The sequence below is a fragment of the Clupea harengus genome, unplaced genomic scaffold (genome assembly GCF_900700415.2).
Source record: "Clupea harengus unplaced genomic scaffold, Ch_v2.0.2, whole genome shotgun sequence".
NCBI lineage: Eukaryota > Metazoa > Chordata > Actinopteri > Clupeiformes > Clupeidae > Clupea > Clupea harengus.
The window spans coordinates 23,020-49,998 of NW_024879937.1; the positions used below are offsets into that span (position 1 = coordinate 23,020).

The 26,979-nt window shown below is 42.6% G+C and overlaps 2 protein-coding genes across 8 annotated transcripts; one reads left to right on the top strand and one right to left on the bottom strand.

Annotated features, from left to right (window-relative positions):
• Positions 1-40: 40 nt before the first annotated feature.
• Positions 41-8,363, bottom strand: atad1b (ATPase family AAA domain containing 1b). 6 transcript variants are annotated; one of them, XM_042705599.1, is made up of 10 exons: positions 8,275-8,363; positions 7,071-7,263; positions 6,791-6,889; positions 6,295-6,415; positions 4,640-4,840; positions 4,180-4,286; positions 1,970-2,059; positions 1,777-1,827; positions 1,497-1,639; positions 41-952 (listed from the first exon to the last, which is right to left on the bottom strand). In XM_042705599.1, exons 2-10 carry the CDS (start codon positions 7,242-7,244, stop codon positions 829-831), a joined length of 1,110 nt encoding a protein of 369 aa, XP_042561533.1. In that variant the 5' UTR covers positions 7,245-7,263; positions 8,275-8,363; the 3' UTR covers positions 41-828. The 6 variants fall into 6 exon arrangements, with proteins under 6 accessions (XP_042561533.1, XP_042561532.1, XP_042561534.1 ...); XM_042705598.1 differs by having other exon boundaries at positions 7,071-7,266; positions 8,275-8,350; XM_042705600.1 differs by having other exon boundaries at positions 8,210-8,294.
• Positions 8,364-10,632: 2,269 nt separating this feature from the next.
• On the top strand, positions 10,633-26,973 carry ptenb (phosphatase and tensin homolog B). Of its 2 annotated transcripts, XM_042705596.1 has the most exons (10): positions 10,633-11,429; positions 18,529-18,613; positions 20,273-20,317; positions 20,658-20,701; positions 20,828-21,066; positions 21,329-21,470; positions 22,906-22,974; positions 23,595-23,758; positions 24,216-24,437; positions 26,091-26,973. In XM_042705596.1, exons 1-10 carry the CDS (start codon positions 11,351-11,353, stop codon positions 26,268-26,270), a joined length of 1,269 nt encoding a protein of 422 aa, XP_042561530.1. In that variant the 5' UTR covers positions 10,633-11,350; the 3' UTR covers positions 26,271-26,973. The 2 variants fall into 2 exon arrangements, with proteins under 2 accessions (XP_042561530.1, XP_042561531.1); XM_042705597.1 differs by lacking the exon at positions 22,906-22,974.
• Positions 26,974-26,979: the final 6 nt, after the last annotated feature.

Sequence of the window (26,979 nt, forward strand, 5' to 3'; positions counted from 1 at the left end):
AGGGATTTGAATGCGTGTGTGTGGTATGGCAAAGACAGAAAGAAAATGAAACCCTTTCAAATATACAAAACATCCACAATACTTCCCCCTCCAGTAGCTGGACAGACACTCCTCATGAGAAATAAATACTACACTATCAACATATTCATCCGGGTTACATCATTTAAACCCTATCTTTCTACAGACTAAGAGGCCATAACTGATGTAAACTTTTAAAGCACTTCAAGTGCAAAAGGAACTTCCACCAATATCAGGATGCGTAAAATTTACAATTTTTTTCTTGACACACACAAACAAAAACAATATAATCTGTTGTCATCTATGCAATGGACTTGGTCCATTACGAATTCATCACCTGTTTTGGAACCTAATCGGTAGGCGGACGTGCCCCCATGTCATGTAGAGAGATGCAAAAGCAGACATGAACGCACATGCACACAGTGGCCATGGGGTGGCACACCTTACTGCCTAAGCACTTCAACAGCTTCCAAGCACAGCATTCTAGAATTCTGAAACCCTAATTTTACAAGTTTTCAAACTCTTCATACCACCCCCCCACCCCCAGTATAAAAAAAAGCAATATTTAATGGCTGGATGGCTGGATGGCAAAACATTTGGAGAAGAAAAAAAGGCATTGAGCCCAAATCCTTCTCCAATAGCCGTGAGGAGAAGCATGTGGCTACTTGAAACAAGCAGGTCCAGTGACAAAGACCATAACCCAGTATGATATGAGGGGAAAAAATATATATGTATGTAAAAAAAGAGATAATAAGATGAAGGTAAAGGTTCTTCCCAGCGAGGGGACGCAGATGTCTGTCCTCGGGAGACTTAGTCCAGCGCGGCGTGCAGCAGCACAGGCTGGCCCCCAGCTGTCTTGGACTTCCTCATCTTCTGGACGGCCTTCCGCAGATCCTGCTGCTGTATGGGGCGCATGAAGTCCAGCTCTAGACTGCTGTGAGAGAGAGAGAAAGAAAAAAAAGAGGGAGAGAGAGATGGGAGTGGGAGGGAGAAAGAGATTTCATTTCATTCCTTCATTTGTACCCTATTTCCTAGTCAATGCAGAGGCTCATAAAGAATGAAACTCTGCCAATCCAAAGTCTGAAAGAGAGCAAACACATGAATGACAGAAGGTTGCATGTCAGTTTCTTTTCTTTAGTTGCTATTCTGTTGTTTAAAAAAAATAAAAATGTATTCAGAAATGAAAAACATTACCAAACGTTCTTTTTCTAATGTAGTGTTGCATCCGTGCGGTCGGAACATGAAGTTCTCATAAGTGGACACGGAGCGCTCGGCCCTGAGCCTGGTGATACCCCTCATCAGCACACTCCCCTGCCCTTCCCGCCAGCTACACTTCACTGAAGCGCTGTATCTGATCAGCTGGCAGGCCCACCAACCCGCCAATGGAAGTGTGTGCGTCTGCAGGGCAGATGTGCTCCTCTGATTTTAACCTCTAAACGATTGATGCAAAAGAGGGAGGGAGAGGTTTCTATGGTTACCTGTCACCGGAGCTCGCTGAGCTGTTGCGCACACAGTCCCGTACGCAAAGCAGCGCGGCGTCCCGGCACATCTCCCGGAGGTCACTTCCTGAAAAGCCGTCCGTCTCCCTGGCAATCTCGCATAGGTCTACCAACGATTCCACCTGGATCAGTAACAAAACAGTCACATACACATTACTGAACATTATCATTATTAACCCAGTCTATCTGGAGGCTACTGAGACAGGAGGATAATAAAGGGGGTTAAAATTGAGTGCAACAAAATACTCAATACACTTACGTTCTCATTTTCCAGGATAAGCTTCAGGATTTGTTCTCTTTGTCTGACATTCTAGAAGGAACAGAGAAAAGTAAGAATCCACTTTCTTTCATCTATCTAATGAAACATGACATGGCAGATTTAACACACATGTGACACGAGGAAAGTCTGACTTTTCGTTTCAGGAGCCATGTTAGGTCTTGAGTGTACTCACAGGTGTGTTTATATGGAAGCGGGTGGGCATCCTCCTCAAAATGGCAGAGTCTAGATCCTGGGGCCTGTTGGTGGCTCCCATGATTATGACCTGGACAGAGACAGGAGAGCATAGAAACGAGAAGAACGACATCCATGTTAGCAAATAATCAAATACAATGAAAACATGAGGCCGCTGTCAAATATTATTCAAAGTCAGTCAGGCTAGCATAACATTTTCTGTTACTTTCACACAAATAATATGCAAATAAGTACACGTGTAAGTCCTTCTCACATACAGTATATTCAAGTTCAAATCTGAAATGAATGCAGACACTGACCCTTTATATAACAACTGTAGATGAATTAGGCTACTCCATCAGGTGGTCAATCTATACCCACTCCCCCCCTGGTCCTACTAACACTTAGTGTTGTATGCAAAAGTTTCGGCACCCCTGTAGAAATGACAGATTTTGTTGATTTTTTTAAAGTGAAAGAAGTAAATAGAACCCATGCAGGAAAGAAACATTAAACAATCAGGCTCTGCCAGTTTAATACTTAGTATTATTTAGTGTTTAATACTTACACTAGTTTTGAAGGAAAAAAAATATTGAATAGTACTTGTGGCCTGTGCAAACGTTTGGACACCCTACTAAGTCAGTAACACTCCTTTGGCAGATCACAGCCTGCAAATCATTTCTGTAGATGGCTAAATAAGGCGTTTAAGTACTCTCAAATCATTTCTGTAGATGGCTAAATAAGGCGTTTAAGTACTCTCAAATAATTTCTGTAGATGGCTAAATAAGGCGTTTAAGTACTCTCAAAACAAGTGCACAGAACCGTATCCGTGATTGGAAAAGCATCCTCGCACAAATGCGGTCTTGCGAGCACGGGATTGTGATGAACGCTCCATCAAGCCTCCCTACGTGCTCGCAACTGCTCAACACTCGCTCGTCAAGTTGAATGTTGAGGCAGGAACAGCGGCTGATCACTTTGAATATTGACCATGACCTTTGATTGGCTGTTTTGGTTTGATCACTGCGACGCTCCACACTCCAGTCCAGCCGGTCCAGTTGGTGGCTTGGTAAAGATGCTGGCTCATCCAACTAGAGAATGTGTTGATTTGTCTTCTTTTTATATTAGACAGAAATTGAATTCGGTTCATTCAGCCCTGTGTTCAGGAGACCGCATTTGTGCACACGGATGCTTTTCCACTCACATATACTGTCCTTTACGCTCGCATCACATACACGGACCTGGTCTTTATGTGCATGAAGTTAAGACTAATTACACACCATATTTATTCTTGATCTATGAATTGTCTGGCATGCACATCATGTTTAAGATTAACCTACAGCTTTTCAATCCTGCTTAAGTTTGAGGACTCCAGGACTTTCCAATAGCTATTATTTGCATTTCTTTAAGTACGTCATGGTGTATTTTTTTTTTTCAGATAAATCTTCCTGCACGTCTTTTGGGTCACCTGAGGGGTTTGATTGGCCTTTCGGCCCAGCAGACATGCCGTTTTATTTGAAAGTGTTCTCGGTCCTCAAGATCTCATCTTGACTTCTACTTCCGTTACCCTCAACAGCCATTTCTTAACACATTTCAGTCACTGGAAACAGCAAGCTGGAAATGCTTTGATATCTCTTTAAGACCATCTGCTGCTTAGTGGCCATCAGATAGGTTCACTCAGATTCTCTGTCAGCTGGTGAGAGGAGTGTTGCCACAACATGTGAAGAGTCAGAAAATTCATTAGCTTCTGGAGTTGCCATGAGCTGATCATACTGAATGACAACTCTTGACCTGCTTTAAAAGTTCTAATGAGTTAAATTATGCTTAACAAGTTAATGTTATGTTCTTTCAAATTTTAGAAAACTTAATTAACTGTTTTTAAGCTAATTAAATAAAAAGTCACAGTGCTGAAACCTTTGAAGAAATCCTCAATTATAAATGTCCTTTTGTATTTACCTCTTTTCACTTCAATAATCAACAGGATGTGGATTTTGCTCAGGGGTGCCCCAGCTTCTGTGTACAACTGTACGGTTACTGGTTATTATTTCTTTGGTAGACACTTTTTTTCCCCAAGTGACTAACAGTCTAGTATGGGTATACCTTTTTTTCTTTTTCTTATTAGGATGAGTATTGAACCAATGGCCTCTGTGTTGTTAGCACCTTGTGCTATCAATTGGACCACAGGAACACTTAGCAAGTGAGCCACAGTTTTCCTACCTGACAGTTGTAGTCGGTGTCCAGCCCATCCCACAGGCTCATGAACTGGGCCTTCATCATGGCCGTGGCCTCGTGGTCCGAGCTCGAGCGGCTCCTCAGGAAGGAGTCTGGCAAACAGACGGTGAAAGTGAGTTTTGTAAATACATGTAAACCTTATGCATATCATTAAGAAAGTTATTTTCCTAAATCCAAACCTGAGAATCAGAGAATGTAGTCAGCCATCTGTGTAGTCTAAATTTACCTCAGATTGTTGCTACATTGCGCATGACCACATGTACTTACAGGCTACAAAATCAGATAATAGTGTCACTTTAAGTATCTTCCTTCTATTCTTACTACCACAGACGTATTCTAGCCAGGACAGGATAGGATAGGATATGATGGGAAGGACTTTATTGATCTCTGACAGGGAATTCAATGTCATAATAGTGTAATCCTCGGTCAGTGTAAGCGTGTTTACCGATCTCATCGATGAAGATGATGGAGGGCTGGAGCTTGATAGCCAGGGTGAAGACGGCGGCGGCCAGCTTCTGGGACTCGCCGTACCACTTGTCCGTCAGTGTGGAGGGCTGCAGGTTGATGAAGCGGAACCCGGCCTCCTTGGCGGTGGCTTTGGCGATCAGGGTCTTACCACAACCAGGGGGGCCATACAGAAGCACACCTTGAAGGGGAATACCAATGGGTTAGGGCCTCTATGCCACAGTGGGTCTCTATTTAGTCATTTAGTTACATTTTTCCCTAGAATGGTGGTTCTGAACCCTTGTCCTTGGTCCCTCCTTTGTTTTCTACCTCTCTTTTCTCTGCATACCTGACTACGCTCACCAGTGGCACATTTGATTAAATGTACAACCCTAACTAAGCTAGTGTTTTAACTATACTGATTTCAGTCAGGTGTGTCATCATAGGTAGACATAAGATTTTCAGTACAGCGAGGCATGGAGGAGTATTAGGAACCTTTATTCCTTAGCATATTTTTTAATCAACGCGTGTCCTCCTTCATGAAACCATGTCTCTGGTAGTACATACATGATGGTGTCCTGGTTTAGCTGAAACAGCAACAACATCACGCCCTGTTACCAGTAATTTGATACCATCACATCGATAAAAACTGGCAGAGGTTATTAATAGACTCCATGCCATCTCTGACATGTAGAACACAGCTTCTATAGGCCTACCCAGGACATATCCTTGAGCACACATATTCTGTTCAGCTATATGCTAAATGATACAGATAAATACACTGTTTTGCCACCAAACTTTGTAACTGTGACTATTTTCACAGAATGCATGACTACAGCACAGAGGTCTTACATTTATTTACAATGTGTATGTAATGAGCCTATTCTAATCTGTACAAGTGCTAATGTGGGATTTTTGCAGTTTTTAGAGAATGCTCATGTCCGTCGCTGGGAAATAGACGGAACAAATAAACAGTAGTGTTACGACCCTGGCGGGTCTAGGCCCCCACCCTGTGATATTTGCATGCCTGTTCTCTCTCTCTTTCTCAACAGCAGGTGATGGAGGACAGATGTGTCTTTGATTGGCTGGGCTACAAAAGCCCTGATCAGACGGCAGTCAGGAGAGCTTTGGTCTTCCCTGCATTTGGTTATCGTTGGTCGTTGAATAGAGATTGGATTTTGGATTGTCGTTGGATTTTGGATTGTCGTCGTCGTTTGTTTTGCTTTAACCCTGAACTGACTTTACATTACATCTTTGGTTTCTATTCATAACACTGACTTTCACCACACTTTTTGCTATAACTATTATATAAATATAACCTTGTATCAATTAATAAATACCTTATTATTACTATTATTATAAATTCTGCGTGGCCTCCCCTTTATGTTTCATGCATTTGAGCCGTGCACGTAACAGTAGTGATTCAAAAGCAAAACCTACAAAGGATGCGGTTTCATCAACTAACTAACACATGAGAGGGGAACATGACAAGACACTTTAAAAAAAATCTTTTGTCTTTCATCTCAAATATCCTCCTTCATTTTGAGGAGCCAAAGCATTCCATCTGTTGCAGACTACACAACCATCAAAACATGAAAGCCTTCTCATAGAACACAAACTCCAGCGGAGCACAGTCAGTCTCTCGGGGATCCTTACCTTTCGGGGGCTGGAGGAGACGGGAGCCTTCAAACAAGTGTCTCTTTTGGATGGGCAGGATGACGGTGTCCTTCAGTTCTGTGATAACTTCATCCAGGCCAGCGATGTCGCTCCAGGTGATCTGTCAAAACAGAACAGGGTTTGTTGTGATCAGTACTCAATAAAAAGAAAACGACACTCCTTTTTCATTTGAAATGAATTGAAATGCATTGTTAAGTATTTTACAACACAGTTTGGCCTAATTGCAACTACATTTTATTCAATTACAATCAGTAGAAAAGCATTTATTGTAAATAAATAGTGACAATACATTATGACACAGTAGTAAATATATTGGCTTATTAACAATCAGTCCCTTAACGTGGCTTGTATCTTTATATTGTCAATCGGCATAAAGCCCAAGTCGGTTACAGCAGCAGACAACCATGTTTGGTTTGCCTGCCTAGGAATGCCCATGAAACATGACAAAGAGAAAGAGAATATGTCTTAATCTTACCTGCATGCTGAGCGGATCCACCAGGTGAGCAGCAATACTCATCTCGTACTCTGAAAGTTTCACATTCTGAACACCTATCTGTCGCATCAGTTTCTCTGCCTACACAAAAGTAGTTTCACATTTAACAACCAAGCTCTTCAAGGGGGCCTATGATGCACTCAACACACTCAACCAACTGCCATTGTTTTTAAATGGTATGTAGATACAGTAAGCAGTTGCAAGCACAATTTGACAATATTTCAAAAATTGCAGAATGGTTTGTATTCATTGGCATTCTTACCTGTTTTTGCGCTTCAACTTTCTGTTTCCTGGTTGGATCGATAGCATCCACCATCCATTTGATGGTGAAGTAGGTGACTGCACCAAAGATTGTCAGGCGGAAAAGTAAGCCAATGACTTCATTGCGACCCAGGGGTCTGGCAATGTTGTCAGCTGGAATCTCCTTCAGTACCATCCTTGTTGACCAAAGCTCTCTACTAGGCGAATACAGAATCCACAAAAGGGTACAATGAGAAAAAATAGCGATCAACACACTTCTATGTTAACAGGCCAGTTTGTACCAATAACAGTTCAACTAAATAGAAGGCGAATTGAAACTTAGGTCACAAAAGCTTAATGAACTTCCAAAAATACAATGCCTGATAGTAAAAGTTTACTTTCGTTCTCAGTTCAACAAGCTAAGCCCGTTCCTCTTTTAATACCACAACATAACACTGTTGCTTCTGATGTCACACCACGACACTACAAAAGAAAACACGGACTCCGCAAGACACCTGGACATATGGCACCTCAAAATCAAGTGTGTTCTTCTTAGTGAGTCAGCAATCCTACTTTTACTTTATAAGCGCTTACTAGCTTCCCTTTCTCTTTCATTTCCATTTCCTCTATTGTTACATTGATCGAAGCAGTCAACACAAACAACGAGCAACCTAAGCAGTAGATTGTGCTTGTGTTACACGACACTGGTTGATCCTAAAGGATCTAAGGACAGTTCAATTTAGTGTCCATCTGACCAACATTTCCTATCTATAACTAACCTGCTAGTATACAGAGGATGGACTAGCGTTTTCTATATGCCTCGCTAGCATTCGAAATGTACTTGGATAATATTAACTAGGCAGGTTTGGTCTACCATAACACTTATCAACATGTTGACAACGGTCTTGAACTATTAACTTGACCGCCATATCAAGCTGTTGTGTTTCCAGATCGTTCTAATGCACCATAACACGAATGAAGAGTGAGCTAGAAGTGTTATGAAATTCCCTAGCTAGCTAGCAACGGGTGCTTGCTTGCTAGCTACAGTTGACCTTCCAGTTGCCAGTCTCTGTGCCATATTACTACATCTAAAACAGTATAGTATTTATTGAAGACAACATCCGAGTTCATTACCAAGTATCTTATTTGAGGATCACATACATTCAATGCAGAAAAAAGTCTTCATTTTCACCGACTGTCGTTACAAGAGGTTGCGTGATACTCACCTCCGCAATGTTGCTCCTTCGTGTCAAAAATGGGTATGTTCGTTGCTCTTCCATTTTGTGGCTCTCTAGCGCCACCTGAAGTACCGGAGCGAGATGATTCATCAGTTCAGGGCATCGTACATTGGTCTGGTGGTAGGGTTCCACTGTAGCAAATGGAATGACTTGGCAGTTTGTCAATAACAATTCAATTACTAGTAAACCTACATTCTCAATCACCATGATTCAAGCCAGTAAAGGACATCTTCATCATAAACAACGAAAACAAAAATCATAGATTTTATAGCAGTCCAGCCTGTGAAATGAACTCTACTCCACTGTTTACATATGAAGTATTGGTTAAAAGTAGTTCCAATCTTGCATACAAGGATTACAGGAGATGTGTGAGGGTAAAGGCTCTCATTTCACCTTCTTGGTTATCTCAGAAGAGCCATGTGTAATTAAATAAATACAAAAACTACATGACATCTTATAAATACAAATCCTTGCTGAAAAAATAGCTTTAAAGATGGTTTTAGCTCGTCTTAGCTGGTTAACCATCACAAATCACAAACAGCTGAAAACTATCTGATGCTGGTCGCTGGTTTTAACTGGTCTTAGCTGGTATGACCAGCTAAACCATCAAAAATCATGCTGAAACATACCTTCAGATGGTCAAGCTAGCTGGTCAATCATCTTAACCAGTTAAAGCCGATCACGCTGGGGGGGTTTTCAGGAAGGAAAAGTAATAGATGATCAAACTCTGATTATGTGATCATAACATGTTCAGTTATTACTAACACTTGATTTAAAATTACAATCTGTAAGCATACTTGCCATAGTTCTCAGAAATGTTGCAAGTGCTCTGATATTCAGTGTTAGGTATATTGCAGTATATATATATATATATATATGTAGATATACCTAATACTGTAAGTAAGTAAAATGTAATGGCTGCCCTTGCACACTGGGCAAAAAGGTTCTGGGATATTTAAACTTATATATCCACTTATATGACTCGTTTACAGGCATATATGGTGTCAGTTTTATAGTCATATTCGAACCTGTCTGAACTCCGTAATGGAAAGATTATCAGCATAAAAAGTATCCAGTCAAAATATCTCTGTCTATTTTGCCTATTTCGCCCAGTGGCAGTTATAAATGACTGAACACACTGGCTACTTGGCAGCCTAATATGAAAGTGGGTCTGGTCTACACATAATGACACTGGTGGGGGTTGGGTTGGGGGTCTAGACAATGTCTAGGCCTTAATAGGTCAGCTGTAGATGGCATTGAACCACATGCCAATAGACTATCAATGCCTTCTTCCCACAAATAACAACTAAAATAACATATAGCTAACTTGTGCACACACACTACCTCTCTTTTTTACGTTTTGACAGAGTATGGATCATGGTATGTTTCATATTTCATGGTGTGTAAATTATTTGTCGTTGTGCATTTGAACATAATCACAAGGATGTCAAACATGTGTGAATCTAAGTGAGTATTCAATGCCCGAATGTGTGTGAATTAAATGGCAAGTGTAGTTTTGCACACTACTGTAAACGTTACATTTTTCTGAAGCGTGTGCAACACTCCGGACAGATGGCGCTGTAGAATCGATAGTTGACTTTCTGCCACGGCTAGAACATTCCACTTCTGTCCCGCCCTGCTAAGGGGGAAAAGAGCAACTTATACAGATAGCAAAAATCGTTTGTGCTGCACAAACTTTACAGCACTGATATGTGATGTGTATCCCGCACTTAAATGAATATTTCTAAACTCACAACCAGAGCAGTAGAGCAAAATCACACCAGCGCGCCATTAACTGTTGGCGCACTGACTTACTTTTTTTCTGCTTGCGTAAGCACTTCTCTAGTTTCCTGGCTTCCATTGCAGGTTAGTCAAATGAAGCATTTGAACTACCAGTCTCAGATTTTTTTTAACAATCGTTCACTTCACAATTGACTAGTAATACATACATTATTGATAATTCGACTGTCAACCCGGTACGAGTTACTATTTAAAAAGGGGCCCTCAAAAGAACGACAATACCATGGCACACAGTGCATGCTGCAAATAAAGCGTTACGGTAAATGTGTGAAAATCAGATAAAATATTGGAAACTTCCCCAGTTACTGACACGTGACTCCGGGAGAGAAATTAGATCGCGTGTGTTGCGTACATGTCCCTCCGCCATCGATGAGAAATCTCATTGATGTAAAACTACATTTCATTCAGATTTTCACAGGATCGTATATTTTATTTTCATCAATTCCATAGATATTGAATAAATGCGTGATATCTGGCATCCTCTTTCCATAAGTATACCCAAGAACGTCATGTTAAGGGAACTATTTGTGGCGGAGGAGTACTAAGACCGAACCTAACCTTTTTCTATGGGAAGCCATGATGGAAGTTTGAGAGTTAGCAGGGGAGAAACAAGAAAAGGAAAGGGGGCATGCATGGGAAATCGCTGAAAATGATTTCGTCAAAAACACAGTAGCAAATTTTCACCATCAAGGTGGAGGCTGTCAATGTATCCCACGTCTGTTGGAATTTTGAAACCGTGGATGGTTCGATTGGAAATATTTTAGCGTTAAAATTTCGTTTTTTAAAGAATATACGTGCTAGCAAACTATGGAGCTAGCCAGCTAACCAGCCGCTATCCAAAGCCACAGTACTTGTGTGCAGATAGCAAGTCGTCTGTCACAGTTCTGGCTTAGGACCGCCGGAGAGGATCCTCTCCGCCTTTGCAGCTCAATCACGGCGGCTGCGGCGGTCTCAGAGACTTGGCGTGTTTTCAGATTATTGCGGTGCGAGACTTGGAGGATTGTCTACCTTTTCACTTGGAGGATTGCAAGCCAGTTAGTGGGATCTTGGAAGCCGGGCCTGCGGTGGCCCTCCTTTATGAGCCAGCAGCAGAAGCCATTCTAGCAAATAGCCCTGAACGTCAGTTAGCTAGCAGGAGCTAGCTGACATAACCATTCACTCCAAGGGGACTGCGAAATCAAGCAACCAAAAGGGAGCGAAGGCATTTTAATAAAAAAAAATACTTTATTGTAACCTGACAAACTCAAGGACACCTGTCACAGCCATGGCTGCGAAAATAAAGGAGTTTGTTAGTAGAAACAAGAGAAGATATCAGGAAGATGGATTTGACTTGGACTTGACCTGTATCCTTTATTCAAATGTCCATCATTTTATCTTTGATCTAACGTTATCTAGATGTAACGTTGACTATACGTTATTATGAAGAGGTAACACCCAACTTTCTCATCTAATGGTTGTTTGCGAATGGTTACTGGAGCTAGCCCAACTAGCTTTATCAGTGCTGTCAGCCAGCGTTCTCTAACAGTGCTTGTTGGTTTGATTTAACAGTTTAGCCAGTAAGGTAATGTATATTCATTACGCTAGCTAGTTAGCTGAATAGCTTGCAGACTAGTGTTGCTCATTAATGCTTGATTTTGACAACTCTGTAAACTTGATTAACTAGTCCTGGTTGGTAGGGCAAAACATTAGTGTCCACCAGCCTTAGCTTATCTGAGGGAATGAAATCTGAAGTCGGTTAACGCTGTGGTCTACTTGTGGTATGCTAGCTGCCAATTGTAGGGACTAGTCTTATCTGAGGAGGTTGAACTAATGGTTTATATTGTATGATGCGTTCAAATCTGTTGGCCTACATAATGCACTGGATTAGATTAAATTGACAATCATGGCCAGCTACACAAAGAACCATTGCATCATCAACGTGCATAAAATAACATCCCAGCTTGCGGTTGGGGGGAAATCAACCTTGCATGGTGGGTAATATAGCACTTGAATTACATATTGCATCGACAATGATAAGAGTCAGTCGGCTATTTCCCTTAAAAAAAATATGGATATCATGTGGTGTTGGTCGATTTTTTTTTTTTCTGGATGGCGATGATGTAATGTTGGTGCTGTTGATGTACGTGGTCAGATGAACAGATGGAGGGTTGAAGTATACATTTATTTATATATATACATATAATTCTTTATGTATGTATGTGAATACAGGGACTCCTTTGCTGCTGTGATTACCAATAGTCATGTCCATGTTTTTTCTTCTTAGTTGTGAAATTAACTATTAAGAGCAGTGAATATGATCAAATATATATGCCTGTAGAGTGTGGGACTGTACAGTGCTGTGTAGTGGACACAAATAATTATGTGGCGTCACCATAATGGTTGCTTTCTCACAGTCAAGGTGGATTCTAATGTGTTCTCAATTTTTGGTTTTCCAAGCTGGGGGGTATTTCAAGTACAGTGAAAAAGGTTTAGTGAAAAACCTGGTTAAGAGTTAGCGGTAAACCCCCTAATAGAAGATCCCTTTGGCTTCTTTCTTATAGCAAAATGAAGCCATAGGGCTGGTCTGTTAGGAGGTTTACCACTTACTCTGAGTTAACTTCCCCAGGTTTGTCACTAAACCACATATATGGAATACCCCTCTGTTGTCACTGATTTATCGGACTTCTATGATTTGTGTGCTTTTGGCATAAGAAGCTATCAAACTATATGCATCTGATCCTACCACAAGAGATAAAGTCCTGCTCTGTTGCATTTTGAACATGCCAAGCTGATGATTTGTGTATGCACAATGAAGCAGTTAGTGAGGTGGTGATTAGGCAAGTGTGTTGGTGTCTTATTGGACATGTATCTGTGTGTGTGTTGAATCATTATTGAGCGGTAGGTTGTATGTGGCACAGAACACCATATCGACACAAACTGTGTTGTGTAGGTCCGTTGGGCTTGTCACGTTGAATGTTAACAGCACTGTGGTAGTTTGGTAATGTTGTTTCATTGGAGCCTAGGGACTCTCATAGAAGGTGATGAAGGACATGTCTGAACTTCTGTGGCTCTGCAGTCACCAATAATCAATCCACATTTGTGGTGTTGTTCTAGTACAGATTTTTGCAGTACTTTGTACACAAAGTTGTTCTCAAACGTTCAGGTTTGCTGAATGCGTGTTGTGTTGTGACTATACCATGGTGATTTGACAGACGCCCATTTTTTGTCTTCATACTACAAATGCGGTGGTGGATATGTTGCCCGTTGGCATTGGTGCGTTGACATCACTAGTTGTTTCTGAGACGGCGCCATGAAAAAGAAACTGACCTGTCTTTATTCTAGGAACAGTAAATAGGCTAGTGTTTTGCCATCTGAAACGACCTAAACTACTGCACAAAATGCACGTCGGCTACCTCCTCACCTATTTTCAAATACGCCGGTTTACAAGCATTGTCTTGTTGGTCATTTGAAATCCAGACAGTAAGGATTTTGAGGCGAACTGAACAGTATCAGTTCCTGTTTGAAATCTTTTGTGTCTGTCTGTCAATCGGTGCGCAGAGCTATTGTTAATAGACCAGGGCAAAGGGGGTCTTTGTCATCTCTGCATAGCTTGTTGAAGTAAAAGACGAACATGTGAGATCTGTAAAGTGCATGTCATCCACTTAGCAATTCGTCTCACATGGTCTGTGAAGATAGGGAGAAAATGTGCATGGTATTAAGGGAACAGTGATCTTCAGCTGTATCCCTCCCATGCTCTCAGCATTCAGTTCTCAGTGTGTTTAAGTGTGTCTCATGAAGCTTTTGATGGGCTGTTAAAAGCAGTTTGACAGCATTGGACAGCCATTGATGGTTTAGTTCCCATTGAACTGAAGGTCCAATTTGAAACCTTTTACGTTAACAAATTGAAACTGCTTGAACAATGGCATGAGACGGCACCAGGATAGCTGCCTCTGAAATAAAGTAAGACAGGAGCTCTGAATCACCTTACTGTGCTCTGGTAGCAATCATATAACGATGTGTTGGGTGCACATTGCCTGTTTCCAAGTGTGTGCATGCCCACACACACACACACACACACAGTTCAGTTTCATTTCTGCTTCGCTTGATGCTTTGCATATAAGCATATTAAGACAGAGGAAACAAGAAAAAAATGATGTGGTTTTGCATACCTATGGAACAGCACGTAATGCATGTTCTCATGGTTTGTACCAGTATCGGGTCCTAGTTCTGGAGATCAAGCAGAATGTGAATGTGTGCATCATGTCACTAAGGGTGGTGTATGTCTGGGATCAAACAGAATGTGAATGTGTGCATCATGTCACTAAGGGTGGTGTATGTCTGGGATGAATGCCTAAATGTTGGTCCTGGTCCTTGATGTGATCAAGCATCATTTGTATGAGTGACTAGTTTCATCAAACTATTCCACTTGTGTGTGTGTGTGTGTGTGAGATTTAATACCATTAGGGTCTTCTGTAGAGACTCAGTGTGGGTTCTGCTCAGAGTGGGCAGAGAAAGTACAAGGTGAGAAAGTGGGTGGAGGGACAGATGCATAACTGCATGGTACCGTTTTGGGGGGGGGAGGCTAGGGAGGGCAAATAACTGGAAAGTGTAACAATTGTTTTGCACATTGCAGATTAATTTGAAGTGCTGTTTAAAATATATTTTGTAAAACATAGCATTTGTCATCATCGGAAACTGGAAGCATTTCTCTTTTTTTTTTTTTTTTTGTGTCCACCCCCATAGCAAACAAGAGTGTGATTCAACCACAGTTTAACCCACTGAGAAGCCGTTAATGCAGGTTGTGGCTTAACCTTAGCACAAGATTTAAGCAAACGCCTACACCGAAACCGAACAAAACAGTACATAGTGCCATGTCCATGATATTTCAACAAATTTGAATGTTGCAGGCAGAGTTAGAAGCCACAAAGCTGTGTAGAGTAGGCTGTATAGATTTTGGCAGCCACTCATATGGTTGATATTATGTACATTACAATGCGATTTAACCTCCACGGGAGTTTATCATCTTTTATCTCCCATATGCAAACATGTGTTTGAACAGACTGATGTTTCTAGTGTGCACCCCTACAACATACAGGATGTATTCTGTGTGCGGAATTGCAAGTAGTTGAACAATAGAGTGCAGCATTAGAGTGTGTAGTTACACAGTATAACTGTACGGTACAATGTTTTCAAAAGAAAATGCTTACAAAAGAAAAACAGGTGGTGCAAATAACATAGGATGAACTGTTGTGAAGTGTGTGAGAACACATGGTGTACATACATGACCCAAGGAATCATGATGTGCAGTTTGACATATGGGTTTATGTCAACAGTCTGGGGAAAAAAATGTTTTATTAGAATGAATGTCTTGATTTGGAATGGTTTCTTATAGCTCTTCATCTTGCTCACTAGCTTTTGTTGAAGAGGTTGGGTGAAACAGACAAATCCTGCTGAATTAGTCTTGGATGATTTACAACAGAACCATTAGAAAGAGTTCAAGAACTGACCAAAAAGAACCTAAATAAGCCCTGTTTCTGGTCGAAACAAGAAGACGACTCCAAATTTTGCAATGGGAATCGAACACAAAGGCAAACCTTTCTGTTAACATTTAACTTGTGTCCATCTCTCCAGACCTCCTGGGCACGCTGGTTAGTCACTGGCGATGTTCATTTCCCTCGAAACCCACGGCCTGTCGGGGAGAGATTGTCCCTCGCTCTGGGGCTTGGTCAAAGTCCTTGAAAGCGGGCTTGGCGTGGTGTGAACTGTCTGGCCGTCACAAGTGTGTGTGTGTGTGTGTGTGTGTGTGTGTGTGTGTGTGTGTGTGTGTGTGTGTGTGTGTGTGTGTGTGTGTGAGTGAGAATAGAAGGCATTAGAGTGGAATGTTGGGAATCACCTCGTTGTAGGTTTGTGTTGCGTTTGCTTCCCGCTGTCTTCAGTAATCTGTGCAGTGTTTGCAGTGTGGTCAATCCTGATATGCAGAAGTGTATTCTGTGCGAGGCAGGACAATGGTGAAGTGTGCGTCCAAGGCCTGTGCCCAGTCTGAATGTGAGAAATGAAGAGCGCTGACAATAAGAGGCTGAGAGGGGCACACAGGCTGAGAGTGGCACACAGGCTGAGAGGGGGGGAATTGAGCCCAGCAAGGAGAGATTGAGAACGAGACGGTTAAAGATTGGAATGAGAACAGTACAACAGTGTCAGGATGATATTCTCAGGATGTGGGATGGTGAGGAATGGACCGGTGTGGGTGGGGGGGGTAGAGTTAGTGGGGATGGTGAGGAATGGACCAGGGTGGGGGGGGGTAGAGTTAGTGGGGATGGAGAGAAAGGGAGAGTGGGTGTGGGGGGGTAGAGTTAGTGGGGATGGAGAGAGGGAGAGTGGGCGAGGGGCTCGACCCAGGACCCCTGGCAGCGGGTGATTTATAAGGTGCCTCTGTGTGGGCTGCTGGGGCAAGAGGTCTACTCCAGAGGTCCTCACAGCCCTGGCCATCTGTTAGCCATTACCGCAAGCAAGCCGGCCGGCTGATTCCCCCAGCCCTCGAGTGCAGGTTGGACCAGCATGGATTGCTTGGGGAGAGGGAGAGACATGGTAGTAATTGTGGCGGCGGTGGGGTTTTAGTCAAGGTGGTGTGTTTTTTGCACTGGGGGAGACGAGCCGTCTCAGGGTTGAGGTGGGGGGGGAGTTGGGTTCCTTGTAAAGGAGAAACCCTGATGCTTTTGGTCAACTGTCTTAAGATGTAATGATGTAAATCCTGCATGTATGCGATCCTTACCAAAACAATGCAGTGATTTTGGTCAAGGAGGGGGTGGCTGACACCAGTGTTGGGTTGGGTTGGGTTGGGCTGGGCTGGGCTGGGTTTGGTCTGGCAATGGGGAACCTGTAATGTGTGTTGATCAGACTGTGTGCTTTGCCAGTTCATTTTAATATCCGATTTCATTGCAAAGTTGGCTCTCAGCGAGGCATTGTAATATAGTTGTGAATGTAGATATGCACACCACTCGCACGTCAGTGAAGTGCACCAGCGTTGTTTCACCTCACAAACTCGCCATTGAAGCACGCCATGAGCCCACTGTGAACATGTGGCTCTGTCTGAGGTTTAACCAACAGCGGGTTTTATTTGTTTGTAACGAGTGCCTCTTCATCCAGATAAGCTTGGGTGGTGTGTTTGCTGCGTGACGGACAAAATGACACTCTTAGACATGTGTATGCATGCCTGCATGCAAGCATGCGTGTTGCGCACAAAGAAACAAGCACTTCAATGAATTGTGCAAGAAGATGTCTAACCAGTTGCTCTCTGTGCATTGAAAACGTAATGGCTAATTTGCTTCGGGGCAGGAATTTGAGAAATTTCTATCTATACTTGATTGGTAGTCTGTGTGTGTCACATGAAAATACTGTCGCGTTTATCTTTACTGCGTGTCAGTGGCACTCTGTGTGGGTCACATGGACGTTGTTGAACGAGCTGCAATTTGCCTTGACACGATCAAGGCAAGAGCTTGGCTGTCAAGAAATGTGTGTGACTCGTAATGTGTCTGTTTAGCCCCTGATACGGTGTCTGGTTCCCACCCAGGTTCAGGACTGCCAAACTTGTGCATCTTCGTCAACGCTTTGGAATATGGAGTCTTGAAATTCACATCAGTCAGACTGCTCTTGAGATGACCTCTAATGATGACTGTCTTTGTGAACAAGATGGCAAATGAATTGAGACGATCAATTGCCCCTCGAATGTGTCCATATTGAGGCAAGCATGCATTTGGCAGAAATGAACTGGTTTGAACTCCCCTTTAAAATCTGCACAGGATTGGACATCGGTTTGTTTCAAGCAGGCCAATTTGATGCTCAGCCGATGTGCTGTAATTCATTGCCTAACAAAGGCTCCTACAGATAAGATTTTTTCAACCTGTCCTGTGGAGATTGCTGATGTCCAACCTGTCCTCTGGAGATCGCTGATGTCCAAAGTGCACCTGCGGTGATTCAGACCCACTGCCATGACGTTCATTATGTGAGCGATAATGTGTGTGTGTGTGTGTGTGTGTGTGTGTGTGTGTGTGTGTGTGTGTGTGTGTGTGTGCGCAGGCTGCGATCCATAGGTGATGCCGTTAGGTGATACTCGGGGGGTGTTCTCGGGTAGTCATTTGAATTCGTAATGGCGTCTGAAAGAATGCATTCCAAGAAGTTACAGTAGTTTCTCTGTTAGGATTTTCTGCCAAGATGAAGAATCCTTGTAGGCAGTAGCATATTTTAGACCCCTCTCGTTACATTAAGGTATCCAGGGAGCAGACATTTCAGGATGTGTCCATGACCGTGCCTGTGAATGTCTGAAAAAAATAGGCTATATGTATCATATTGAGAATGTTGGGTTATAGGCTACCTCTTGTGACTGTGATTTGACATGTTTATCTGCTTTTGTCCTCAGACATCCAGCAGGTCATTTACTTACTGTGCTTTCCCTTAACGGCCACTCAGATATTTATCCAAACATAATCGCTATGGGCTTTCCTGCCCAGAGAATTGAGGGGGTCTACAGAAACAACATAGATGATGTTGTACGGTAAGTCCTCTTCTCCTCAGATTCCCCAAAATAGACCGATCTTAAAAACTCTCCGACCCCGAGGGCAACGTCACATAGTGTTTCTCCTCTTCGTATCTCGCCTTCATCTCCCAAGAGGAAGTTCATCTAATTATTTGTTTACTACCAACATCAGTGTGGCAGCCCTACACAAAACCAAATAGTTATCTAGGATGGTGTGCCAAGTATCCTTATCTGGACCACGAGGTTACATCCAAAACCAAATAGTTATCTAGGATGGTGTGCCAAGTATCCTTATCTGGACCACGAGGTTACATCCAAAACCAAATAGTTATCTAGGATGGTGTGCCAAGTAACCTTATCTGGACCACGAGGTTACATCCAAAACCAAATAGTTATCTAGGATGGTGTGCCAAGTATCCTTATCTGGACCACGAGGTTACATCCAAAACCAAATAGTTATCTAGGATGGTGTGCCAAGTATCCTTATCTGGACCACGAGGTTACATCCAAAACCTCAGTTTGGTAGCTTTTCTCCTGAAAAATAATCTACTGCACTGTGGCCACCACACTTCTTCAACACATCATATAGTATTTGGATAGTACCATGATACAGACGGTCTAGTCAAGTTTCGTAAAACTAGTGTCTTCTGAGACCAGTGAAGTACTCTAGTTGAATTAATCAATATCTAAATGAATGCCTAGATACAATTTCAATTGTTATTGGAGCTTTAAATATACAAGTGAATTGAATTAATCGGTTGTTCTTCCTTAGCATTAGTTGTAATATGGTTCTCTTCTTTTATGCTTTTCTATTTCTGATGCTTTACCGTAATTTCCGGACTATTGAGCGCACCTGAATATAAGCCTCACGCACTAAATTTTTTAAAAATAATTATTTTTGACATAAATAAGCCGCACATGTCTATAAGCCGCAGGTGCCTACCGCAACATTGAAACAAATTAACTTTACACAGGCTAAAATGAATATCAAAACTAATACAATAGTTAGTTTTGCCAGTTAGATAAGTGCACTGTTGCTTTAAGAGCGCACAGTCGCAAGAGTCAATCAGAAGCTAGAACGTTAGATTGAAGACAGACGCTAGTTTGAAACCAGTGAGCTAAAGAACTTGAAGACTGGATTTGTATTGTTGTAAACTTTTATTTTATTTTCTAAAGTGTTTTGAGTTGTGTTCTGTCTACGCTGGTAGACTGTGGTTATTTTGACATTAGTTAAGTTATTGAGAGATACTGAGAAATCGCGTGGAGCTAAGCATCCATGCGGCTGCATCCATGCTAGCATCCTAGCTCCACAAAGCCACCGTAAACACAAAGCCACCGTATACAGTCACAGGTATCATAATCCATAAATTAGCCGCATCGTTGTTTAAGCCGCGAGGTTCAAAGCGTGGGAAAAAAGTAGCGGCTTATAGTCCGGAAAATACGGTAGTCTCTTTAAATGATGTGCTCATGAAGATGTAGTCCTGTAAACATGTGTAAACAGTCCTACATTTCATTCAGGCTACTCTTGACGTCTGGGGCCGAGATTCTTCTATTCATGTTCACCACAGTAACCAGTTGTGACGATTGTAGGATGCTTACAGGTGTTTTAGAGGATACTTCTCTAACACTGTGTGTCGGAGTAAAACATTAATCGTTTCCTTTTTTTTCCCTCTGCAGGTTTCTAGACTCCAAGCATAAAAATCATTATAAAATCTATAATCTGTAAGTATACATTGCATACTACTTCTGGTATTGAAGCTCATATGAAGTTGTGAATTCTCTGTCCATGTTACACCTGTGTATAGGCTAGATAGCACTGAGAGTGAAGGAACGTTCTTGTATCCATTTTTCATTTTGATTGCTAAACAATTTGGTGATAACAAGACTGTACCAGCTGTATGTGGTTAGATAAGAGCAGGATCATTTCCCCTACATCTCAATTAGCCTTAGCTAGTCTTTAGTTCTAGTATGAGTACAGTATTGTCTTCATTTACATTGGATGCAAGTTTTGTAAGTGTATTGCGATTATGTGTTGATGTTTTGTACTTTTCCTTGTCCCCAGATGCGCTGAAAGAAATTATGATGCTACCAAATTTAATTGTCGTGGTAAGTAATGTACTTCAAACATTGAATCAGTGAACTTTATGAACTGTTAAGTTGTAAAAAAAACTCTTTTGTTTTCAGTCAACCGGTGTATTAAGGCAGATTTGCCCTTCTTTTTCCTCCTTGTAGTGGCCCAATACCCTTTCGAGGACCATAATCCTCCACAACTGGAGCTGATTAAGCCCTTTTGTGAAGACCTTGACAAGTGGTTGAGCGAGGATGATAATCATGTGGCGGCCATCCACTGCAAAGCAGGGAAGGGGCGCACCGGCGTGATGATCTGCGCCTACCTGCTCCACCGGGGCAAGTTCCTCAAGTCCCAGGAGGCGCTCGACTTCTACGGCGAGGTTCGGACCACAGACAAGAAGGTGAGCAGAGGACGGTCGTCCAGCTTAAGTGCCTGACTAGAAATGAGGTCCTGGTAGAGCTTGCTGTTTTGGTAGAGAGAACGATCCCAAATCAGCAGCTGATTCTGGAAAGCTAGGAAGCTGATTCATTAGGTTGTGAGCTATGTGTGATGAGTACATCTTTTTTGGACACATGTATTTCCCATTATGTGTTAACTGTTTATAAGTGATGTGTATATTCGACGCCTAATAAGTGTGTTTCTCCCCTAACCCATAACCACAGGGAGTGACTATTCCCAGCCAGAGGCGCTATGTCCACTACTACAACTACCTGCTGAAGAACAACCTGGAGTACAAGCCTGTGGCGTTGCTCTTTCACAAGATGGTGTTTGAGACTGTGCCAATGTTTAGTGGAGGCAACTGCAGTAAGTAGCTTACCTCTCTCTATGGTATTATCCACCCAGACCCTCCCCCCCCCCCTCCCCCCATTCAGAAAGTAAACACACTTGAGTTATTGACAGGCGTTATGTCTGCTAAACGCCGATTTGAAAGTTTTCGGGCATTTTTGGAGGGGAGGTTCCCTCAGTCGCTCTTGTTTTCTCTCTCTGCTGTTGATCTCTCTGGTCTGAAACGTCTGCATGCAGTATGTGCTTTTACCTGTGCAAAGAAAAAAAAACTGACATTAGCCCCAGAGCAATGTTGTGTTTATGTGTTTGATCATTTAGGCCAGACTCTTATCTCTTATATCTGATGTGTTTCTCATCACCTGTGGACAGGGTGGTATTTGGTTATATGCTCAGTAGACTGGACTTGGAGTGCTTACCTTTTGAAAGTTGATTTTGCCAAGTCCTTGGACTTGAGTGGAGAGAGCCACGCTCAGCTCTTGGACTGGGTTCCTTGAGGTGTGTGTGTGTGTGTGTGTGTGTGTGTGTGAGAGAGAGAGAGAGAGAGACACACAGAAGAGTGACAACAATGGGTCTCCTCTGTTGTGTTGGATACCGTGTCTGAGGAGCGGGTCATCCTTTGGCACTCCTCTTTATATGTGTCCCTGCAGAGTAGAACCAGTCTATGAACACACTGTTAGACAAACCCGTGTGCATACACACTGTTGGCTCGCCTAATCTCTCACACACACACACACACACACACACACACACGTATGAGTTCTCTACAGTCACACACAATCCATTTTCCAAGACCTTACATCACACACCCCTAAAGTCCAGTTGCTTTAAACGCACCAGGTCGGACAGATTGAGCAATTGACTACAAAAAAAAAAAACTCTACATGTAATTTCGACCAGTGGAGAAGATCCTGTCCTTCAAAAGCAAAATTAGTGTAAGTGTAAGTTTCAGAGCGGCCATTAGTCAATTACCATCCAACAGTATGAAGTCCGCTCAGTACTCTATGGAGTTTATGCTTGAGAAGCCAAGTGGTGTGGAGTCCTACTCTTCACCTAGCCCAGGCCCTTGTTGTCGTAGGCCCAGCTATATTGGGCTGGACTGCTGGCATGCGCTTACAGCTATGCTTTTGTGGAAATGGCACAAGAAACAGACCAGGAAAAGGACACTAAACAAGATAAGGGGACAGTTCTCCCTCCCCCGCCCCCCTTAAGTAGTCCCCTAGGTTATTCTGCATGTGTGTGTGTGTGTGTGTGTGTGTGTGTGTAGTGTGTGTGTGTGTGTGTGTGTGTGTGTGTGTGTGTGTGTGTGTGTGTGTGTGTGTGTGTGTGTGTATAGATGTACTTACAAAGCATTTTCCCAGAATTCCTCACCTGCCCCATCCCAGCCAGCACCCTTTCTCTTGGGGCTCAAGCGATGGACGCACGACCCTGTTTAATCTCCTTCTTTCTCTCTAAGGGGAGACTGGTGTTAAAAACAAGATCGAGCAGATTCCCCACGGTTTCAGGAAAGGGAATTGGCACTGGGGTAAAAATGAGCTTTTTTTTTTTTAAATCAACATGTTCTGGGTTCTTTTTTGTTGATATATTTTTTACCTTTTTATCATTGTTTTTAATTTTTTTGCCCTACCTCCATCATTTTAAGTTCAGAAAATGGTTCAGTTGGATGTTGTTGGAATACTTAGAAAAAAAAAATATATATATATAAATATATCTATATATACATAATATAATACCAAATCCATAAACCTCCTTCTCATATCCCCCCCATCCTACTTTATAAAAGCCCCATCCTCCATCGGAAAGCAGGAAGACTGCTTAATCTCAGAATAGAGCCTTAAGCATGTCCTTGTCTTTGCTCACACAAAAAGCTCTTTTTCTGTCATTTCATACTTCTGGCAGCAATGCCGTCCTCCTTTCCTCGCTCTTCACCCAAGTTTATTTATTCAATTATTTATTTTATTTATTTATGTTTTTGTTTTATTTGTTTATGAAATTGTTTAGTCAAATATCTAGAAATTATTCTGGCGATATCTGACTTTTCTTTGTCCTGTTTTTCTGTGCTCAGCTTTTCTTTCCTGAGTGGTTGACTCCTCCAAGCAGGTGTGGTTAACGTTGGTGGTGTTTCTGTCCTCCTTTCCCCTACAGATCCCCAGTTTGTGGTCTACCAGCTGAAGGTGAAGATCCACACCTCCAACCCCATGCACACGCGACGCGAGGACAAGTACGTGTTCTTCGAGTTCCCCCAGCCCCTGCCAGTGTGTGGGGACATCAAGGTGGAGTTCTTCCACAAACAGAATAAAATGATGAAGGTACGTGGCTAACAGTTTTATATATTATTTGCAGTTATTTATTCTTTTTTTTTTTTTTTAAATAAACAAGTGATTCCAATCTGAAGGAAAACCAAACAATGTACAGACTGGACAATGAACACTCTGGGAACTTTTTTTTATTTTTGTATGTTTTTTTTATTTTTGTATGTTGTTCGATGCATTAATGTACATTTTATTTTATGACATAATTAATGCTTATGGAACGTTCAATGTCAAACCTAATGCATTGTTGCCACTCTCATCGATGACTTCACTTCCTATTCCTGGTTTGACATGGAACATGGTGTCCATTCTACTGTTTCTGATTCAATGGATTTCTCAGACTCAGAGAAGTGTGGCCTCCTCTTGGGTTAGTTGTTGTGACTGCTCAGGAAACACGCTCTCGTTTTTTATCAGTTGATTCACTGGCCACGTTCTATGTTCCCATTTGCTCCAGGACAAGATGTTCCACTTCTGGGTGAACACGTTCTTCGTCCCCGGACCAGAGGAGAACTGCGAGAAGATGGAGAACGGGGGTCTGGTGAAGGACCTGGACAGCCTCCCGGCGGCGGAGAAGGGGGAGAACGGCAGGGATTACCTCATCATGCCGCTGACGAAGAACGACCTTGACAAGGCCAACAAGGACAAGGCCAACCGATACTTCTCCCCGAACTTTAAGGTGAGTAAGCCTTAGGTCCGTTTGGAGCACGGTGTGAGCTGGGAGTGAAGACACTGTTATTTAAAAAGGGAATTGGTGCCTTTGGAAGGGTTTGCTTGATCTCTTTTATGATCTCTATTATGTGCTTAACAGTGTAGTTAATCGTGACCTTTTAAAGGTACAGTTAGTCATTCTGGCGAAAGGTTGTTGATATGAGCCCAACAGTCAATCAAATGACACCCCTGTCCTCATACACCTAAAGTGACAGGACTGCGTGTGATCACCGGACTGTTTCTTTGAGCGCGCACTCAGAACGGACAGCTAGAGGATCGTGAGTACCAATTTGCCAAAAAGCGGATGAGAATCTGGGACTGCACCTTGAAGAACACTGGTTCTTAGTAGTGGTCAGTTTAGGAGGATGTGAAGACTTCAAGTGTTTTTCATCTCAATGTCTGCTGTTTTGGGGACTTCTTGACTTCTGAGGAAACAGGAATCACAGTTCTTGGTTTGCCTTCGATGAGTAATCTTTGTTTCGCGTCCTTATTTCCCAGTTGAAGTTTGAAGTCGGGTCATTAACACTGAAAGGGGAAATAGGTGCTTATCGTTTGGGGATGTGTGTGTGTGTGTGTTTGTCGAAGATGTTGATTGTTTACACGACCGGGTTCTCTCATGCAGTTTCAGTCTGGAAGTTTGTGGACTTTCCCCTAACTGGAACTTGCATCCTCTCCAAGCTCCTGGGAAGCCCTCGTGATCTGCGATATATCATGTGAAGCTGGTTTCTGTCTGGTGTTCAGGCCTGCTGAGTCATTGGTTATCTCACGAGGCCCCGCACAACAACGTTTAGAAAACACCTGAAATCAGCTGCTGTAGGGGCCCACTGTTGTTGTGTTGGAATTACCGGCCATTTCAGCTCTTTATTGAATTACCATTCAGGTGTGGTAATGCTCTTTTGGTAGGTTTGCACAGTGGAATCCGAGTTGGAGTTCTTTTTAAATTGTGTAAGAAATGGACAGTAGACAGACAAACACACACCAATCCAAATCTCTGTCTGTCTGTCTGTCTGTCTGTCTGTCTGTCTGTCTGTCATTGTATGAAGAAAGCCTAGGAATGTATTTAGAGGAGGATGACTCATTGGTGACATGAGCCGCTAACCTCTGATACTCCGATGACTGATTGTGGTCCCCAATGAGCCTAATGGTTGGCACTCTGGGTTTTCAGCAAAGGCCACAGTTACTTCCAGTGTCGTCGGACATGACAAACTGTGTTCTGTGCCCTTTGGAGTCGAGCTAAATGAATGTCATCTGTGGACATGTATTTTAACCTCAGTGTCAACCTGTCATTAGAGGCCTCCTTTCAGTATAGATGTATCTGCTTTGTTTGTGTTTGAGTGGTGTGTGTGAGTGTTTTCAATGTACGATGCAAACAGGATTGTTTTATCTGTCAGTGTCCAACTGGAAGACTAGTTTCTTTAGCTCTCATTTTCACTCGCACTGTCCTACTGATTTGTACAAAGATGGTTGGAGGTTGTATTGTAGTTTGCCCATAACAAGCTGTCAGCAGACATGTAAGTATGTAAAGTATGAATAAGGGTGGGGTTTTGGTTTGTGTTGTGCAAGAATAACCATGGTTGACATGACATCTTAGTCATTGACTGCATTTGGTCTTTGCCCGCAGGTGAAGCTGTACTTCACGAAGACGGTGGAAGAACCGTCCAACTCCGAGGCCAGCACCTCCACGTCAGTCACGCCGGATGTAAGTGACAATGAGCCGGACCATTACCGATACTCGGACACCACAGACTCTGACGCCGATAACGAACCGTTCGACGAGGAGCAGCAGATAACGAAAGTCTGACAATATTTTTTATGGTGGAAATAAACGAAAGACACACACACATACAAAGAGACGTACACAAAAAAAACCTGAACGTTTGAAAAAAGGAGAAAACTTGAATATGAACTGAAAAAGCAAGTACCTTTTTTTTATTATTTTTTTTTTTCCTCTTTTCCAGACTGAGGTAGTTTGTCACAAAAAAATGGCCACTGGTTTGTAGGGACAATAATCTCGACCAATCACTTTCTTTCCTGCTTTGTTTTGTCTTTCCTTTTTTTGTTTTTACTCTGTCCCTTCTCTCTCATGTGCAAGTATGGACACCGGCTCTCAGTCCTAAAGGTTCACTAGCTAGTATGTACATAATGTCACGTGGTTGAAGGGGGGGAGTGAAACGCGCAATCAGGAGAGTGGAGACCAGGGGTCGGGAGACAACTCAGTCAAAAAAAGCTAAAGCTCGCTGCTCCTTCTCCTTTCCATACCAAGGCCAGTGCTCCATGAGCTTTCTCTCTCTCTTTCTTTTTTTTTTTTCTCTCTCTCACTTTCTCTTCCTCTCTCTCTCCATCTCCCCCCCCCCCCCCCCCCCCCTTTCTCTGTGACCATGTCCTAACTACACGCAACATGATAGGGTGCAACAAGGAAATCCCATCTCTTCCATGTTGTTTTTGTCTGAATCGGCTGTGTCTGTTAAAGGCCTGCTCTCACACTAAGAAGGTTCTGACGACTAATGCTG

Bases quoted from the DNA above. Each gene is read 5' to 3' on its own strand.
- atad1b (XM_042705599.1), bottom strand. From the start codon at position 7,244: ATGGTACTGAAGGAGATTCCAGCTGACAACATTGCCAGACCCCTGGGT. The intron at 4,841-6,294 runs GTAAGGATCCCC...TTCCCCTTCAAG, and splicing joins TCTCCTCCAGCCCCCGAAAG to GTGTGCTTCTGTATGGCCCC. The intron at 953-1,496 runs GTAACCATAGAA...TCTCTCTCACAG, and splicing joins TCAGCGAGCTCCGGTGACAG to CAGTCTAGAGCTGGACTTCA.
- ptenb (XM_042705596.1), top strand. From the start codon at position 11,351: ATGGCTGCGAAAATAAAGGAGTTTGTTAGTAGAAACAAGAGAAGATAT. The intron at 21,067-21,328 runs GTGAGCAGAGGA...CCATAACCACAG, and splicing joins TTCGGACCACAGACAAGAAG to GGAGTGACTATTCCCAGCCA. The intron at 22,975-23,594 runs GTAAAAATGAGC...TTTCCCCTACAG, and splicing joins GAAAGGGAATTGGCACTGGG to ATCCCCAGTTTGTGGTCTAC.